Source organism: Sabethes cyaneus, chromosome 3, assembly GCF_943734655.1.
Source record: "Sabethes cyaneus chromosome 3, idSabCyanKW18_F2, whole genome shotgun sequence".
NCBI classification, from domain to species: domain Eukaryota; kingdom Metazoa; phylum Arthropoda; class Insecta; order Diptera; family Culicidae; genus Sabethes; species Sabethes cyaneus.
The window spans coordinates 209,022,522-209,040,853 of record NC_071355.1 but is presented as its reverse complement, the minus strand read 5'-3'; the positions used below and the strand labels follow the sequence as shown (position 1 = coordinate 209,040,853).

At 37.4% G+C, this 18,332-nt stretch overlaps 1 protein-coding gene across 1 annotated transcript in view; it reads right to left on the bottom strand.

Annotated features, from left to right (window-relative positions):
• Positions 1–18,332, bottom strand: part of LOC128740660 (cyclic nucleotide-gated cation channel subunit A) — a 177,521-nt gene that overhangs the window by 65,637 nt on the left and 93,552 nt on the right. The window contains exon 3 of the mRNA XM_053836222.1: positions 2,414–2,632. Coding sequence (XP_053692197.1) covers positions 2,414–2,632 — 219 coding nt within the window. The remainder of the gene's footprint in view (positions 1–2,413; positions 2,633–18,332) is intronic.

Genomic DNA, 18,332 nt, shown 5'->3' with positions numbered 1-18,332 from the left:
TGAGCCGTAGTGATGCTAATGGTTATTTGAATGCCAACTCAGTATAAGGCAGTAAGGTACAAAACATTTTGCAAACATCTTTAACTTATTTAGTAGCTTTCAACCATGAGAATGAATAAAACGCTGTGAAATATTACCGACTTACAAAAATTTGGATTTTTCAACCTGCAACCACAACCAAGCCATTTTATCATAACAATTTTTTGATATCATCAAATCAAATACATAAATACATATTTGATATTTGATATTTATTGAACAATTTCAACCGACTCATTGGTCTAAATGAAATGCTGGCTGGGAAAAGCTGCCTTGAGAATGCCCAAATCACGCATCCTCAAAGAGGCAGAAAAATCCAGCATCTTTTCAGCTATGTCTAACTAAATAGTGTTTGATGTTGAAGTAAGATTTGAGGCGCTATTAACATTCATTCGAAAATAATTGAATATTCCTAACCTGTAGTCTCATATGTCAGCTGCATGTAGCATGTATACATGAAGAATCGTATTATTACATGCATCCCAAGCAACAATGTGAGTTTTATTGTACTCTTATGGTGGTCTTCAAGACCAATTTTGGTCTTAAATGCAATCATAAGAGTGTAATAAAACCCAAATTGTTACTTGGGATGGATACATGCTACTATCGCTACAAAGAAGCTTACGTAGTCCTGCGTTACCTACATGCGGTTGTGTCTTGTACACAACCTCTCTGATTTTTCTCAATAGTCGCATTGAGACCGTGAAGTGCAGTGAAAATTATTACAAGGTTAAATATAATCTAAATTAAACATAAAGACCAGAGATGGTTCGATCACTTTGACTCAATTTTGATTCATTTGACAGTACCGTCTTAGCCGAGCAAAATTTGACCAAGTGATATACGGAACATTTGTAGAACTAGTTATTATCTACAATTTAGCTGAACAAAGTTTTGCTGTATCTCATTTATATTATGAATCAAAATTGAGTCAAAGTGATCGAGCCATCCCTGTTAAAGACATTTCCTAAAATCGTTTTTAAACATTCCGGAGCAAGTAAGAATCGAGGAAACATTGGAGAAATTCTATTTACTTCTATTATGCCATGTACTTCTTCATGCGAGCATATTTGCGTATTGAAGTTACGACTTGTAACGTTAATGATGTTTCAAGTTAAGCCCTTAAAATAACAAGTCGTAACCGAAATACGCGTATCTGGGAAGTTCGCGTTATGTTCTCCATTTTCTTCTCGACTCTTACTTGCTCCGAAACGTTTGGAAAAGGCGTTATACGGACATGTAAATAATCCCGTAACAGATAGCATCAAATGGCAGTTCATAGGTTGAGTTATTTTAAACTAAAACAGCAATTCCAATTTTTCAAGCTTATGGATAAAGGGCAATACCAATATATCCGGATTTCGAATAAATAAAAAAAAAGTAAATGCTTTTCATTTGGTGTCGAACCCTAAAATCGGTTCAATGCTTCAAAAGTTTGGAACTTTTGAAACAAGAAATCCTTCAAACTAAGCAAAAAGGAGCAGAAGCAAAAGAAACAAAGCAGAATCTATACTTATAAAAATGAATTTCTGTCTGTCTGTCTGTCCGTATGTTTCTTATAGGCTCGGAAACTACTGAGCCGATCGGCGTGAAAATTTGCATGCAGAGGTTTTTGGGGCCGATGAAATTTCTTATGATAGCTAGAGACCCTTACCCCTTAAGAGGAGGGAGGGGCTCCCATACAAATGAAACACAAATTTCTGCATAACTCCACTTAACATAACTTAGCAAATGGAACCAAATTTGACATGCGGGTGTTTTTGGAGGCAGGCATTTTTTCTATAGAGCAGTTCCACGCCAAATCGTCCAAAAAAAGCAAAAATTTGAAATGAACCTCTTTGATTTGGATGAAAATTTACAAACGTGTTTGATAGGAGGAAATATGCACCTTCCACAGGTTTTGGCGCCATTTTGATTCAAGACTCATTTTTAAAAAGGGCATATTTATTTTCGTGTGTATTATGTTTAAAAGATTGTATCTCGAAAACTATCGATTTTACAAAAATTATGTCTAAGATTTTTCGCGAAATGGTATTCGACGAAATGTTATACAATCACGACGAATATTGCTATCCGCTTTATTTCATCTGGCTAAGCAATGGGGGGAGTTGTTTTCTACTTTACTGTGAGAAAAGATTGCAAATTTGTGTATTAAACTACCCATGCTTTCATAGTTACGTAACTACCAAAATGAATCATCAGAGGTTGAACTCCTCAGAAACTTGCAACACTCGAGATTGTGACAAAGGCAATCCGAGATTACGAATAAATTAACACAGGTTAATTTGTGGCAATACGAAGTTTGTCGGGTCAGCTAGTAATTTATAAACTGCAGAACAGAAAGCTCTGCTCAGCGATTCGTTCGACAACTTACCCGATAGTGCGACGGCAGGGACGGATCGACGGACAGCCGGCTGCAGGTTCCATCCGAGGGTAGTGCCGGCACCGTCTGGTGCAGTCGCGTATCCGAAGCGGTCGTGGTGGAAAACTTATCCAGAAACTGATCGGGCGGCTTCGAGTGGCCCCGCTTGTGCAGCCTGTGTCGGAACGCGTTCAACCATCGGTGCAGCGAGCCCCGGCCGCTGGACGATTCCTGGAATGGAAAATCAAAAGCAGAAACGAAATATAAATTACAACGGGTTGGTGTAAAATTGCGACATTCCGGGCAAAGTCGAAAAATCGAACTTATGTTGTATGATTAAGTGACGGCTGGGCAATGGCATTTCAAAACCATTTTCAACTTACGAAGGAGTTTTTTTTCTGCCATGACCATAACCATGACGGCAAAATATAATATCGATTCGCATTTCTTAATACACTGGAACAAGTTAATTTAAACTAAATTTACTAAAATTGTAGGCAGTCAAATTGTAACTTGAACTGAGTTAAATTAATGATAGGGTAGTTGATCCAATAGTTGTGGTAGTACCAATAGTTGCGCTACTATTCATTATTAATGCATATTTTCGTCGCCCTAGCATTTTAGATAAAACAATTACATTCATTATATAAAACAGGTTTTTAGAAGTACTGGTAGTTAGACTACACCATTTAACATTAAATCATTATTTGCTAAAATGCCAATTTTCCAAAATCCAACGCGCAGTTGGAGCGCACAACTATAGGCGCTCATCTATAGTTTTGCTACGATGTTTTTTCACTTAGCAACCTAGCAATGTATATGGAATACCACAATTAAAGGAACATCAAACTTAACTAACGAAACATTAGCGCAACTGTTGGTACAATATAATTGAATCGGAAAATTCATTTTTTCTTTATAAAGCTTCTCGTACAACGAAAGCAATTGTCTTGCCTTGTGACAAATACCTTGTATTTGATAAATTTATATCCCACAAGCATTAATTGAAGCATGTACCTCAATAAACAAGAAAAATGAAGTTATATTGTGCTTAGTGGCGCAACTAATGGATCATCTACCCTATATGTCTTAAAACCGTCTTGACTATTGCGTTGTGTGCTATCTATTATCCACAGCTTGCTATCAAGAATCTGAATTTTCAGGCGTGTTTTCGCGGAGACGGATTAACAGATGTAGGTATTTACCCAATGAAATGAATATAAAATGAAAATCTGACAACTGATGACAAAATTGACAAAACTATAAACACTAAACAAATAGCACAGACTAACAGACGTAACACTGAAGTCTCATCCTATCGCCAATAGAAACGATCATTTAAAATTTTCACTTAAGCCAAGACTCAAACAACAGCCGTTCGCTTGCGCTGGCGCTGTTGTCAGATAATATACAAATAATTTTATAGCATTGCTAAATTTATAGCAACCTACTCTGGCGTAGCGCGAATACTGCACCAGGTGATGCTAGTGTTTTTAGGGGTGTCCATGAAATGATCTTTTGTTAGAAAATTTGTTCGAAGTGTTACGTCTGTTAGTCTGTGCAAATAGTTTGGCGGAAAGAGAATCAAGCCAACTGGCATCGGAATATGGCTCCTATATTACGGATGGCGAAGAGCAATTGACTCCGCTTTTGACGTTTAAAATGGCGACGTTTAAAATCCCGTTTCTGTATTCGCCAGACTACATATAACGTGACTATAGCCAAAACCTGTAATTTAGTGATGGCAGTCTATTATTATGCGATACACTGCACACACGTTCATGGATAAACAAAAACAACAGTCCCCAACAATCGGAAAACTTTTGGCCAATCTTTAGCTTCGGTATGTCAACCGAAACTCGGGGACTAAACGCTTCGCTGGAAAAGGTGATAAACTTTGCTCGGATCTATCCGTTTCCAAATTTTCCCCCTTAGTCTGCAATTGGTTACGACGATTTCCGTCTGACGAGTCAAATAGTTGCTTAGTAGTTTCCTTCCGCACCATCGTCATATCCTTTCCGAGAATGATATAGAAATGTGAGAAGTGAACTATATAATAGCTCTAAATGCCACCTTTGGTGGCTGCGCTTTCACCCAACGAAACACAAAAGGACTAGGCTGGCTTTCGCAATCTAACTGTGGCCCACTTGATTGTAAGTAGCAACGCAACAAAGAATCCAACATTTTGCCCTAATTAAAAGTTCATTGTCTAAGTGAAAATGCCAAAAAGCGACCGCTTGTTAAAGGGCCATTTTCGTAACCGGCGAGTCGTCCACTGTTGGCTGGCTTGCTGGCTGGTTAGCGGACGATACGGGAAGAAAACTTTTCCGGAAAGTTTTCGCTTCTGAAGCGAATCATCAGGACTCTGATTAATTAAATTTAAGCCATTGCGGTTCGCTGCAGACTTAAGCTTATTTAATGGTCGTGCCATCTGCGGAATGAAAGTTTACTTCATTAGACATTGCATTGAGGATTAAAAGTCTCGGCAATTCAACGTTGTTCATAGTTGTAGTGAACATTCGTCCTACAACTAATTGTGGTAGAATCGGCAATCAGTTGAAACTTGAAACAGAGATAGATCGCAGAAAGTGATTTAATGTAAATCAGTTCGACGAGATTAGCACTGAAACTAAGCTCACACATTTCTCGCTTCAGAATGGAAACCCGTTCACTTCGAATTCCGTCATAGTTAGTCTTAAAGTGGATAGCTTGTTTTCAGTCCCAATTTCTTTCTTTTCTTGTAAAAATTTCTTACAAGATTTCTACACTTGCGATAAAAATTATCAACGTCGCGTTCAAAAACACCGGCCGTGGAAAACTTAGGACTTTTGGGTGTAACCGGATTTAAAATTGGACTAGGAACTAGACTAAACTGGACTAAAAAGTAGAGTTGAAACTGGACTTGAGATCGAACTTGACATACGAACTTGGGCTTAAGCTTTACTACATACCTAATAAACTAGAAAATGGATATAAAATTCGATTTCAAATCGGACTTCAATTTACAGTACTTTGGACTAGAAGTTTCACTTGGAGTTAGACATGAAATAGGACTTAAAACAGAGTTTGAAGTTTTGATTTGAAATTGGACTCGAAGTTTTATTCGAAATTTGATTGGATTTGAAAATAAATTAGACTTGGAATTAGGCTTAAAATTTTATTCGAAATTGCAGAAATTTGACTGGTACTTGTACAGTTGGACTTGAAGTTGGACTTGTTATTAAAATTGACTTACAATTGAACGTTAAATTGGAATTAAGTTAGACTTGAAATTGGGACTATAATTAAACTCGACAACACAACTTTTCTGTTCCGTTTTGACGTAGGACTACGTCTCACGGCAAGGTTTGGGATAGGGTGTTATTCCAAAAAACTCGCGTCACGAAAAAATGAAAGATTTTGAGCACTAATAGCTTAGCGGTTTCCAGATCAATTTCAAATATTTTTACGCCAATCGATCGGAAAATCTTCTACGCATCCACACCAATAATGAAACCTATTGATTTCAAAGTACATGCTACTGAAAAATTAAAAGTAATGAAGCATTGTCTAACTAAAAATCCTCGCTTCGTGATTGGTTAGGGGGGCCCTATTCTGTAAGTCACGTCGAGTGTCACTTTGCTCGACTAGTCGACTTTTGGTATTATGTAAGTCACACGCGACGCGATTTTGTCGAATAACTCGACTGAATCCAACCGCTAAAATGCTAGTGACTAAACCGTTAGCAAGTGACACCTGAGCTTGCTTTGTTTTGGTCGTGCATTGAGCCATTCTGCTGCCTGTTCTCCCTGCACTCGACACTCGACAGTGACTGAGTCGAGCCGAGTTGCTCGACGTGACTTACAGAATAGGGCCCATAGGTTTAACATGATTTTAGAAAAAAAGTGACAAAACCTCTTCGTCCCAACAGGTCGAAAATTCTTTACGACGATCTAAACCTATACCAATTTGATATCTGTGCTTGGGCAAACCAAAACTGTGCTTGGCGCAAGCCAAAACAAGTGACAAAGTTCGCTCGTCTTAACAAATTCCTTAACCTTGTTTCTTAATACCGCGATTAAACTTAGACCATTTTGATGTCCTTGCAAGGGAAGTATGCCAGAAGGAGTGACAAAGTCCCACTGTGTGAACAAATTTTTTACGAACGCGATTAAACCCAAGTCCAATTTGAAATCTGTGTCAGAAAAGTATGCCAGAAAAATTATAACAAAAGTCGTATACAAAAGCCGTTTGTCCCAACAGATCGCAATTCGCAAATTCTTCACGGCGAGACGATCAAACTAGCCGAATTTGAATCTGTGTTGGAAGAATACTTTGAAAAATGTTACATATAGCGTATGCATCTACTGTCGCTATAAAGAGACTTACGTACTCCTACGTCACCTATGCGGTCGTGTCTTGTACACAATCCCTCTGATTTTTTTTTTCAACACGATATTGTCACTTTTTATTCCGTTTTTTCTTCTTTTCTGTACCTTTCTCTTGGTTTTTGCTCTCACTTTCTTTCCGTTTTTCCTCTTTTTATTTCATTTTCCTTTTTTCTGTTCCGAACTTTCTGTTTCATTGTTCCGCTTTTCTTCGTTTCCTGTCCCATTTTTTCTTATGTTCAGCACTGCTTTTCCTCATGTTTTACACTTGTTTTTATTGTTTTCTTTTACGTTTTCCGTTTTTTCTCTTCTCTATTTCACTTCTTATGTTTTCGTTTCCAGTTTTTGTATTTTCCTATTTTTTTTATCTCCTTTCCTCTCACTTTACGTCTGCGTCTATTCCGTTTCTCATCTTTTTGATCCTTCATTTTTCCATCTTTTCTGTCACGTTCTGTTTCTGGGTCCCTTTTATCGCTTGTCTCTTCGGTTTTCCTTTTATATCTCCCGTTTTTCTTCTTTTTCTGTCCCATTTTTAAGTCTTAAAAAGACGTTTAAACCCAAGGATTTGCTTTGCTGTCTCATTTTCCCGTGTTTTGTCCCATCTTTCTCCTTTTAAGCCCCATTTGACCTCTTTTTCCTTGTTTACTCTCTCGGGGTTCCTTTTTCTCACCGGCTATGACTATTTTGGTTTCACTTGTTTTTCGTTCCGTGTTCCTTTTCTTGCCTTGTTTCCACTCTTTCTCTCTTTCGTTTTTCCTTTTTTCTACCCACTATTTCTTTTCTTCTTTACCTTCCGTTTTTTACCCTTTTCCTGAATCCTGATTTGCATGTGTTCCGTTTTTATCCTTTTGTGTTCGTTTTAGGCCCCCTTGGACCCTTTTCCTGTGTCGTTTTCTGTCATTGTTTGTCCCTTTTCGATTTTGTTTCTTTTTGCGTGCCGGTTTTCGTCTTTTTTGGTTAGTAACTCCTTTCCTATTCGGTTTTTTGTTTTCATCTATTCCGTTCTACCTGTTATTATGTCCTGCTTTCCATTTTATCTATTTTATCTTCCATTTTCATTTATATTTGCCCTGTTTTTTTTCTTTTTTTCTGTTCTCGTTACACCATTCTCCTATTATCGTATTTTTTCCTTTTATTTTCCTCCTTTTCTGTCTCGTATTTTCTCCTTTTCTAACCAGCTTGTCCACACTATGTTTCTCGATTTCAATTGGACTTAAAATTAGAATAATTTGACCTGTTAGTTTTTCTTGTAATTAGTTTAGAAATCAGCCTTGGAGCTGTGGAAATTAGACGTGAAACTGGAACGTGAAAAATAGAAATTCAATTTGAATTTAGACACACGAAGTTTTACTCATTAGAATTGACATTTTATCTGCTCTGTGTTTTCTTTATTCCACTATGGTACTTTTTATTCCGTTTTTCTCTTTTGTTTTGTTTTCCTTCTTTTTATCTTGTCTTAGGGGGCTCCGTGGCCGCAAGGTTACCGAGTCTGCTTTGACAAGCGAGTGGTCGTGGGTTCGAATCTTAGTAGAATCAAGCCATTAGATGTCAAGTGACTTTAGCAAGGCTTTATTCTCAGCCCCACTCATTTGCCCTTCCTTCATTCTGAATTCTAGATTTACCCACTGAAGCCTCCTGAAAGTGCAAAAGTCCCTCCCATAGTTAAGTGTACTGGTCAGAGGAACGAATGAGTCCTCGCCAGGGACGGCTATAATATGGGATAGTACTGGCGGTGAGGAATAAGTGGATAAAGTAGATCAAGCTTTGAAGAAAGGGTAAACCTCAATACACACAAGTACGCATAAAATTTAAAAAGCATATCGCTCATTCAATAGCGATTATAACAGAAAGAAATACAGTGCAGGTCATTCAGCAAACACCCGGGCGATATCACAATAGATCAACTATACTGGTCGCAGTGTTGAGTCCACACAGGAAAAAAATATCTTGTCTTCCATTTTTCCGTTCCGAATTATCCGTTTCGTTGTTTTCTTCGTTACCCTTCCCATTTTTTCTTATCAGTCAGTTTTTTGTTATTATTATTGTTTTGTTTTTTGTTATTTCCATTTCCGTTTCCCATTGTTTATTCTTCTCTATTTCATTTCCAGTTTTCGTCTTTTTATAACAATTTTTAACTTTTACATTCTCATTTTTCGTCTTCTGTATCGTTTTTCCTCTTATTCCGTTCCATGTTCTTCTTTCCCATGTTGTCGTTTTTGTCCCATCTCTCCGTTTGAACTCTTTATCCCGTTTCTCTCGTTTCCTTCGGTTTTCTTTTGTGTTACTCGCTATTCTGCTCCTTCTTTTTGGTTTCTCTTGCATTCTGTTCTTTTTCTAGTCTAGTTTCATTATTTTTCTTTTTCTTTTCTTTACCGTCCCATCGCTTTCTCATTCGCTTTCCAGAGTCCTAATTTTCATGTGCTTCGTTTTTTCGCGCTTTCACGCCCGTTTTTTCTCTATTCTTGTCTCGTTTTTTATATCATTTTCTGTCCTGTTTCAATATTCTTGTTTTTGTTTTGCTTTTTAACTCTTTTTCTGCTTTCCGTTTTTCGTTTTTATCTGTTCCGTTCTTCTTCTGTTCTTGCGTTGTTTTTTTTCGTTTTTTCATATTCTGTTCCGTTCCATTTTCTTTCAATGTTCTCGATTCTCCATTTTCCTGCTCTCGTATTTTCTTCTTTCAGTTCCTTCTTTTCTGTTGCGTTTTTTTTTTTATTATTTGTCGTCCCGTTTCTTTTCCAGTCTCACTTTTTATCTCGTTTTCCTAGTTTTATTTTAAGGAGGATTCTTTACTTTTCTCTTTCGTTCTTTGCCTTTGTCTGTCCAGTCTCCACGGTTTTTGTCCCGTTTTACCTCTTTTTCGCCCCCTTTCTTCTTTTCCACTTTTTTTCTTTTATTTTATGTCCCATTTTCCCTCGCATTTTGTCACATTTTTTTCTTTCGTTTTTCTTTTATTCGTGCCAATTTTTGTTCTTTTTTCTCTCGCAGTTCTCCCCGTTTTTGATTCCATTTGTCCAGTTTTTGTCATCAAATGCGACAAAAATTGAAAGAAAATGTTTTTTGCCGATTAACGGAAATTACATTGTTGGAACGTTCACTTTTGTTTCGCACTTGAAGCATTAACACTCCTTACACTCATTTTTTGGGTTCTTTAGGCGTATAAAGCCCAAAATAGGCCTATAAAATTATCATGAAAATTTTATAGAAAAAAAAGATTAGAAATTGATAAACAAAAAAATATTTACAAAAAGTCCATGTAACAGAACATAATTTTTCGTCAATTCTTCGGAGTTTCCCACCAATACGTAACTTAAAATGGAGTATAAAAATGGAAATGAATTGGTTTTAAACTAAACTTGAAACTAGACTTAAAATTGGACTTGAAACCGGAGTTGAAATTGGAAATGGAATTAGAATTGAATTTAAACTTGAATTTCAGCTTCAATTAGGCTTGAAACTAAACTTGACATTCAATTTATAACAGGGCTTGAAACGGTATTTAAAACTAGAATGCAAATGGAATTTGGAACGCTTGAATTTTATTCAATTAATTTACAATTGTTAATTTACTTATCGCAAAAGTTTTAGCCAATGAATTAAAAACTGCGGACTTCTGGATTACAGCAATTATTTTGTTTTACATTAAGGTGAAATTAGTCGTCATTGATTTTGCCAATTTCAAAAGCAGTTTTTTTGTTTGAAACAAAAATTCTGTTCATGAAAATATATTCGCTGTGTGCAGATTGGCAAGAAGAATGCAGTATTTACATTTTTATAAACAGAATCCCGCTTTTGGGCTCAAAAACTGCTTCCGAAATTGGGCTGAACGACGAAAAATTGATGACTGCTAGTTTCCCGTTAAGCATAATATAGCTAAATCGTTAATAATACTTTATGCCATGAAATAATGTTCCTTGTCGATTATATTTCATCCAATCTATGAACATTATATCAAAAACAGATTTTATTCTAGTGATTTATGCGCTACCTAATAAATGTTCCCGCAACCTGGCTATAAATGCAAATATGAATGGTAAATTGTACATTTTCTTTTCAGACATTATGCATTGCTTCGTTGCTTTACATTCTATCACAGTTTATAAGCACGTGCAGAATCGTTTTCGCAGGTTATCAACAACGTTCACTGCATTCGATAATATATCACCCTAATCTCTTCGTGGTTTCCGTTTAAGATCATCCAATGATTTGTAGAATGTTGTGCACCTCGACTGTTGAATCCTTTGGGTTGATTCGAAACATAGGAGGTTGGAAAGTTATTCATAACCTCCTGGCAGCTCCGAATGCGCAGAGCTTTGGTACTATCTCCAGCATTTGGAACTTGGTTTTCTGCTTGAAAATATTTTGTTGATTGTTTTAAAGTACAAAACAATAAAAAAAAACTTTGTGTTCAAACAGTATCTATTTAAGTCTTACTGAAGCGACTAACTCAGCGAACGCCAAAACAAACAAACCATAAATTCACAATCATAGTCTGATGAATTCACAATCCATAAATCGATCGCTAATGCACTTCGAATAAATATTCTTTGTTCTCGCAGATCCTGGAACCAAACTATAACAGCAATATATTATGTACCCACGTTGCTATCACGGGAATTTAGTGCATTATAATTCATGCAGCACTTGGTGATTTATATTTTCAGCTCTGACGGTATTTATTGCATCCATGAGGTGTCGCCTAGCTTTGCCGACTCAAGCAGGATCAAACTGGCTCTGGGTGGTGCAATTTAGATTGAAGTGGGAAAGACTAAAAATGTCGGACCGCGTGCTTTTTCGTGGTTTGCACCTTTTTTCCGGTTCGTTGACAGTTGGCTAATATTTAAACAGGATGGTTGGTCAAATATTTTCATTAGGGCTTATTTCGCAAAAGCTTTTTTTATTTCAATTCATAAAATAGTCAGTGGAAAGAGTAAGATTCTGAACCTAAAATCCATATCGATTAGGACGGTTGCACAAAAATAGCCGCTTTCCTTACAAATTAAACAAAACAGTAACGACGAACTGCTGACCTTGATGGTCAAAGTGTTTACTTAGGGAAGGTGTTTCCGATTATCCTTTTTGTCATTAGGAAGCCAGTCGGTACTTAGCGGTGGACAGTGCTGTCATGTTCGTTTTATTTTCAACACGAGTTCCTTGTAACCGGCAAACCGACAAAAGGAAGGCTGGCGGCAGAAACACGCGACCGCTTATCGTGGCAGAATTTTAAAAGTCCGATCAATTTGATCACCTTCACAGCAGCTCCGGCCAGCTAGCCAGCCAGTCAGTGCTCGCTGGTCGGACCGGGGCGGGTGAAATGAGTGAGTCTGAAACCTCCTGTCAGGCAGAGCGGTAGCGGTGACATTGTTACGTGACTTGGTGATAATGGAATTAATATGCGGGTGTTGTCACCGATGCCGCTGAGTCGATGATGGTTTGCGTGGTATCGAGCTCAGTAGTACTCACTCAGGGTATCCGCCAGCTCAAACTACTCAAAATTGATGCGAAATGGAATTGTTTATGATTCGTTCAACCTTCACTTGTTGCCACAAAGTTCAAGTGTAAAAGGGTTCGGCTCTGACACCTGCTTAGTTATAGCGTTTGTAGGTTAGCTGCTGGTGTTCTGCACAAGGTAAATCGTACGTTGAATAATAATCGATTTAGTAAGATTTATTTATAAATTGCTTCGAATGGCTAATACGGAAGCAGAGCTTCTAAATATATTTAAGTGTCGTACACTTCCGGGCTTTGTTTTCTGTGTTAAATCGGTTGTACATATTAAATTTGTGTACAGCTTATGTACACTTTGGCATTTCGGCTTTTTCACCCTTGTTGAAGGTGTTTTGCACTACACACAGTTTTTAACTGATCGAAAAATACCAAAGCTTTTCGAGAACTACAAGTTTGAAAGAAGAAAAATGTGAAAACCATGATAGCCCACCCGGTTATAGCTATCCAACTTTTAAGTAGCATGTCTTTATACCGCAAGGTCTTCAAAATTTCACTAAAAATGAACAAGCCGTTGAAAGGTTATAATTAAAAATTTAATTTGACTACCCGAGTAACAATTTTGATGCTGCTTGGATTAAACAAATTTGTTGAGGTAGCTTATAGTACCTACTACTATACGTCTTTGATCAACTTACTATAAGCGGGGCGTTGCAATGCAATATGGCGTATCGACGCAAAACTGATCTTATTACGTTTACTTGTCAGATCACAATAAATCCGTTAGTTTTCTAGTGTTATCTATTATTACTATGGTAAAACCCAGACCAAACAACTTTATTGCTGTTGTTACGAAGAATATTAGAGTTCAACACCGAAAAACCAAATAAAAATGACAGTGTGAAGAAACTTCAAAACCATCTGGCGTCTCGTGGCAGAAGATGTAAGTTTTTATCATTGATTTTATGTTTATTTATTATTTTTATAAGTATAGATGACAAACAGTATTTAGAGCTGGGATACGATTGTTATGCAGAATTTGTCGACGAAGATCCAACGGCTCTAATAAAATCTTTCCAAGGTCGTCGGCGTTGATCAACAAGCAACCAAGATGGACGACGAATTAAAAAAAGTAAGTTCAAAGGGGAATCAAGAACAATCAAGATACGGCTCGATGAAACAAAACTGGATAAATTATTTGAAATCATAGCATACTCCGAACAGTTTATGTCAGTTAAGAAATCTGGACAGCAAGTTGCAGAAGAGTGAAAGCAAGAATGTTACGCGGAATTCCACAGCGTTTACCCGATATCGAATGAAAGCGAACTACTTTCACTAGAAAATTCTTAGCATAAGAAGTCGAATGCAGCCAAAATGCATCATTTTTTCAATATGAAGTACAGTTTACATGGGAAGAGAGAAGGTTCTGCGACTTTTAAAAAGTTCCTCGGAAGAACAAGTTTTCATCATTTTGTAACCGCATTCCTGGAGAGGATTTTCCAGAAAGATACCGCGGCAAGATTCATTCGCATTCATTCAATGTGTTATATATGCGGTGGACTTCCAGCATACAACCAAAACCAACGATGCGTGTTTTGCATAATTTCTTCGCCAGAAAAACGTAGAGATTCAGTGTTTTCTACGAGGCAACTGGTATGTTTGACGCATGACAACGTCTTATTGGAAGATAGAAAGCCATTAAAAAAAATTAGGCGTCGCTAAAAGTTGTCAGATTTTAAGCCCAATTCGTCAGTTCGATATTTGATATTCTATTAGAACCTCATCGAAATTAAAGTCCCGTGTGAAAAATTAGATGGCGGAACATAAAATTTGTACATTGTCGAATAAATCTTGATACTTCTATAAAACACAGTAAGTGACGCTTTTATGCTAAAATTGATTATCGACGTTTCATTTACTTGATGACATGACGGATTGATTTGAAGCACGATTCATTCCGTCGCTAGTCTTTGTGTTCAGTTCTCCACACTGAAAATTTCTATGTACATCACGTTACATGCTCGAATATTCCGTCTACCATGTTTTCGTACAAGACTTCATCTCTGAGCAAATTCTTACAGTACATCGAACTATATGGCCGAAGAGAATGGATGGTGGCGGTCTTTTCTTCAACGGTTTACTTTCAGGACATCAAGCTCGTTTAGGTTCAATGTTCAATGTTCAAACGATAGAGTCGATCGAAGGTAAGACGTTAGCCCGTATGAATAAAGCAGTTTACTTTGCTTTTTCCCATATAAACCTATGAGGAAGTAAGCTGTTTTATTCATACGGCCTAACATTTCAAAGCAGGGATTGTTCAATCACTTTGACTCAATTTTGATTCATTTGACAGCACCGTCTCAGCCGAGCTAAATTTGACAATTTGAAGTTATGTATGCAACATTTGTAGAACTAGTATTATCTACATTTTTGCTGAATAAAGTTTTGCTGTATCTTTTGCAATTACAGTTTTACAACGCTCGTAGCACATTAGTAGCTAAGTGAACGATCGTTGAGCTACCAGCATTGTAGCCCCATAACCAGAAAATATACAGCAAAACTTTGTTCAGTAAAAATGGAGATAATAACTAGTTCTACAAATGTCCCATATATAACTTTGTCAAATTTTGCTCGGTTGAAACGGTACTGTCTAATGAATCAAAATCGAATCAAAGCGATCGAACTGTCCCTGTTTCAAACTTTTACAATATTGTTTACTTTCAAGACATCAACTTTTCCTCCGATTTTACGAAATAAATAATCCCTAGCCGGTCGGAACGAAAGGATTTGGTCTCTTTTTGCTAGAATAGAAGTGAACGAAATAGCAGGTGTATAAGATTGTCGTACCGACCCTGGGAAGTAAAAGTGTGGTTACATGTGATTCGTTCATTTTTGATTTATGCTTATTTCAAACTTGATTGGTTGAATCCAGTTACTACGTCAAATTTAGTATCTAAACAAAAGTTGCCGAAAACAATAAAGGTATGCGTCGATTGAGTCCAGTGAACCAACTCTTTCCGTATCGTCCATCAAATGTGAAGAATTATGTGTGTTACTGCAGTAGTTCTTTTACACTTGGTCATGCCTTGAACAGATTTGAGTAACAAAACAAGTCTAGGAAATATTCAGAAATCTCCTTTTTACCGAAATATTTTGCAGTGATCTTCCTTCGTGGTAACTAGTAATCACGAACAAAACAACGAAGGATTAATTTGATAACTGTATCTTTAGGGGTCAGTTCCGGCGTAGTATTTGTAATTTGTTTGTACCGTAATTTTCTCATACTTTCCTCACAAAATGTCCCCACAGTTAGTGGCGATAAAACTTTTCTTAGTTCATGTATATTGACTAAGATTGGCCAAAAAAAGGTATCAGAGCCTTTAAATGCAAGTACTCCGTCCATATTGATATTCAACGATAGCTGTTTTGAGGCTTTCTCTATAAGGATTAGATGGTCCGGCAAAACCTTTTCTAATCCATAATGCCAATATTTGCCTCCTAGACGCTCGTCAGAATAAATACCATGCAGTGGATCGAGGAGTGTGAACTAAGGTTCTTACACATTTTGGCAATATATTATCTGCTATGCGACTCTTGAGTATTGGCAGAAGAGCATTGACGGTACGGTATAGTATTTGATAGACAATTGCCCTTTGCTGAATTTCATCGCAGAACTTTAGGGGATCACTACATCATTTATGACCTGTTCCTCCTTCTTCTCAAAGCATTTTTTTTCATTAAACTTCATGATTCTCCGTAATCATTTATAAGTCCTTGATGGGCAATTTTTACATTCTGCTACCGTGGGTTTACAGTCTCGGTATGACTTTAAGAAGTTTAAGAGTTTTTCCGCAGATAGAGGGTTTTCAGGGCTTTTGGCTTGGGAATCTAAATCTATATAGATATTAAAGTGAACGTATATTTGTATGTTCCACCATAACTCTAGAATGCCTTGATTTTTATCCACTAAACTTGGCACACATGTTCTTTGACATAAGTGAATCAGCACTGGAAGGTTGACAAAAGAGGATGTGGTCTTTATCAAGGGGAGAGGTCCAAATAAGTAAAAGGGGTCGCGTTTCTCTTTCACTTAGACCGATTGCAGTTGCACAAGTGCCTGGTAGAAGGTAGAGGAGTTGATTGAGACGGAGTCAACGTGGGGAAGGGGAGGGGTTAACGTGAGTATGAATGAATGTATGTTGCGCCATAACTCCGGAACACCTGGACGGTTCTTCATCAAACTTGACACACATGTATTTTGACATAAAAGAATCAACGCAGGGTTGTTGATAAAAAGGGGAGATGGTATCTTACAAGTGAGGAGGAAGGTTCAGATAAGTAAAAGGGTGCGTTTCTCTTGCATTTGGAGCGATAGCAGTTGTACAAGTGGTTGGACAAGAAGGGATTTCTGAAAGGGAGGAATAGGATGGCCATTAACAAGGAAGAGGATCAAATACGTGAAAAGGGCTTTGTCTTGCTTTATTAGGATTACCGAAAAATGACAGATTTACAAGTGGCTGGAGGACAACAGAAGACAGGCTGACAAAGGGTGTAGACAAATTTAAATGAAGAAAATGGGTTTTGTTTCTTTCATTATGCGAATTTTCGTTGCAATAACAGATGTGTTTTCTCGAAGGTAGCTGGAATAGGTATAGGGGGCCATTCCAAAACAATTATTTCGAAAAGTGGTTAGGTTTTGAACACTAATAACTTAGCAGTTTCTTGATCGATTTTCAATATTTTTGCATTAATCAATCGAAAAATCTTCTAGGCTCCGACCCAAAATGAAGAAAAATATCAATTCCTCATTAAAGTTTTCATGCGTTTTTAGAAAAAAAAAAGTGACAGACACTTCCCGTCCCAACAGGTTGAATCTGTTTTACAACGATTAAAGGGTGTCCACGGTAAAATTGCAACATCATCAAATTAATCGCAAAACACATCAAGTTAATTCGCAAGTTCGAGTTTTAAACCAATTGCCATCAAACTTTCAGGACATCAAATGAAACAATTAAACTTAGTTTTAGCATCTTTATTTTATTAAATTCAGGCACCGTATCGGAATGCCCGTATTTTGGCCTAAACCCCACCATTTAGATTTTGCACAACCACAAAATCGACATATTTTTGCATATTTACCCATACTTTCTTCAATTCTTCAGCTGTTTTGACAACTGTTTTGACTAGGCTGTGTCAGAAGATTCTGCTTTATAATAACCCATTATTTTTCGATTAGCCACAGCACCGGTTTATTTGAGGGGTTATGATCTTTCGGCACGAAATCGAAATTATTTGCCATATGCCACTCCAGCACGGCCTTTGATCATGCGACAGTAGAGGAAGAAGTCGCTTTTGGAGACACTCTTTCAGATACACCGGTCCATTCATGATATCTGTGGTCACGAAAGGTGTACTCCGCTGTCCACATGAACAAATTGCTTACCAAATCAAGAATTTCTTTGCAAAGTTCGACATCTTCTGTTTTCGGAGGTTCTCTGGAATATCAAACTTATCTTTTGTAATGAACTACTGGTTCCCCGGAATCCGCTTTCACGTAGATGTCGTCGTCCAATATGCAGTAATGAGGTTTTATCAGCTTTTGATCGTATAACGTTTGGGCACGGTGTTTCGCGACCGTATTCTGTTGGGGCCTTATTTTCCGTAATTCTGCTCGAAATTTGGCCTTCTTGGCTCTACTTTTTGTCAGATTCAGTTTTTTGCTACCTCTACAACGGAGGCGTTTGATATCCCGTCGAAGGCCCCAACTACGCGGGTGTGATTCTTAACAGTATACGGATGCCTTTTTCTCCACATTTTAACTTACGTTCGACAGTCAGATGTTCTTCAAATCGTTTTCTGACTCGAAAAATGATAGATTCTTATTTTCGATGTACTTGTGCAGAATTTTTCTCAAACGAGCTATTCTATCGACGCCATTTTTCATATCTTTGTGCACCTGATAGAAAGACTCACACAGTATAAACAATGCACTTTGAGCTTTCTACATGCAAAGTTTCCGTTAATTTTACCCAACGGTTCATAGGTTAGAGCAGTTTGAGTGTGTTGCAATTTTACCGTGGACACCCTTTAGACCTAGACCAAATCGATGTCTCTGCTTGAGA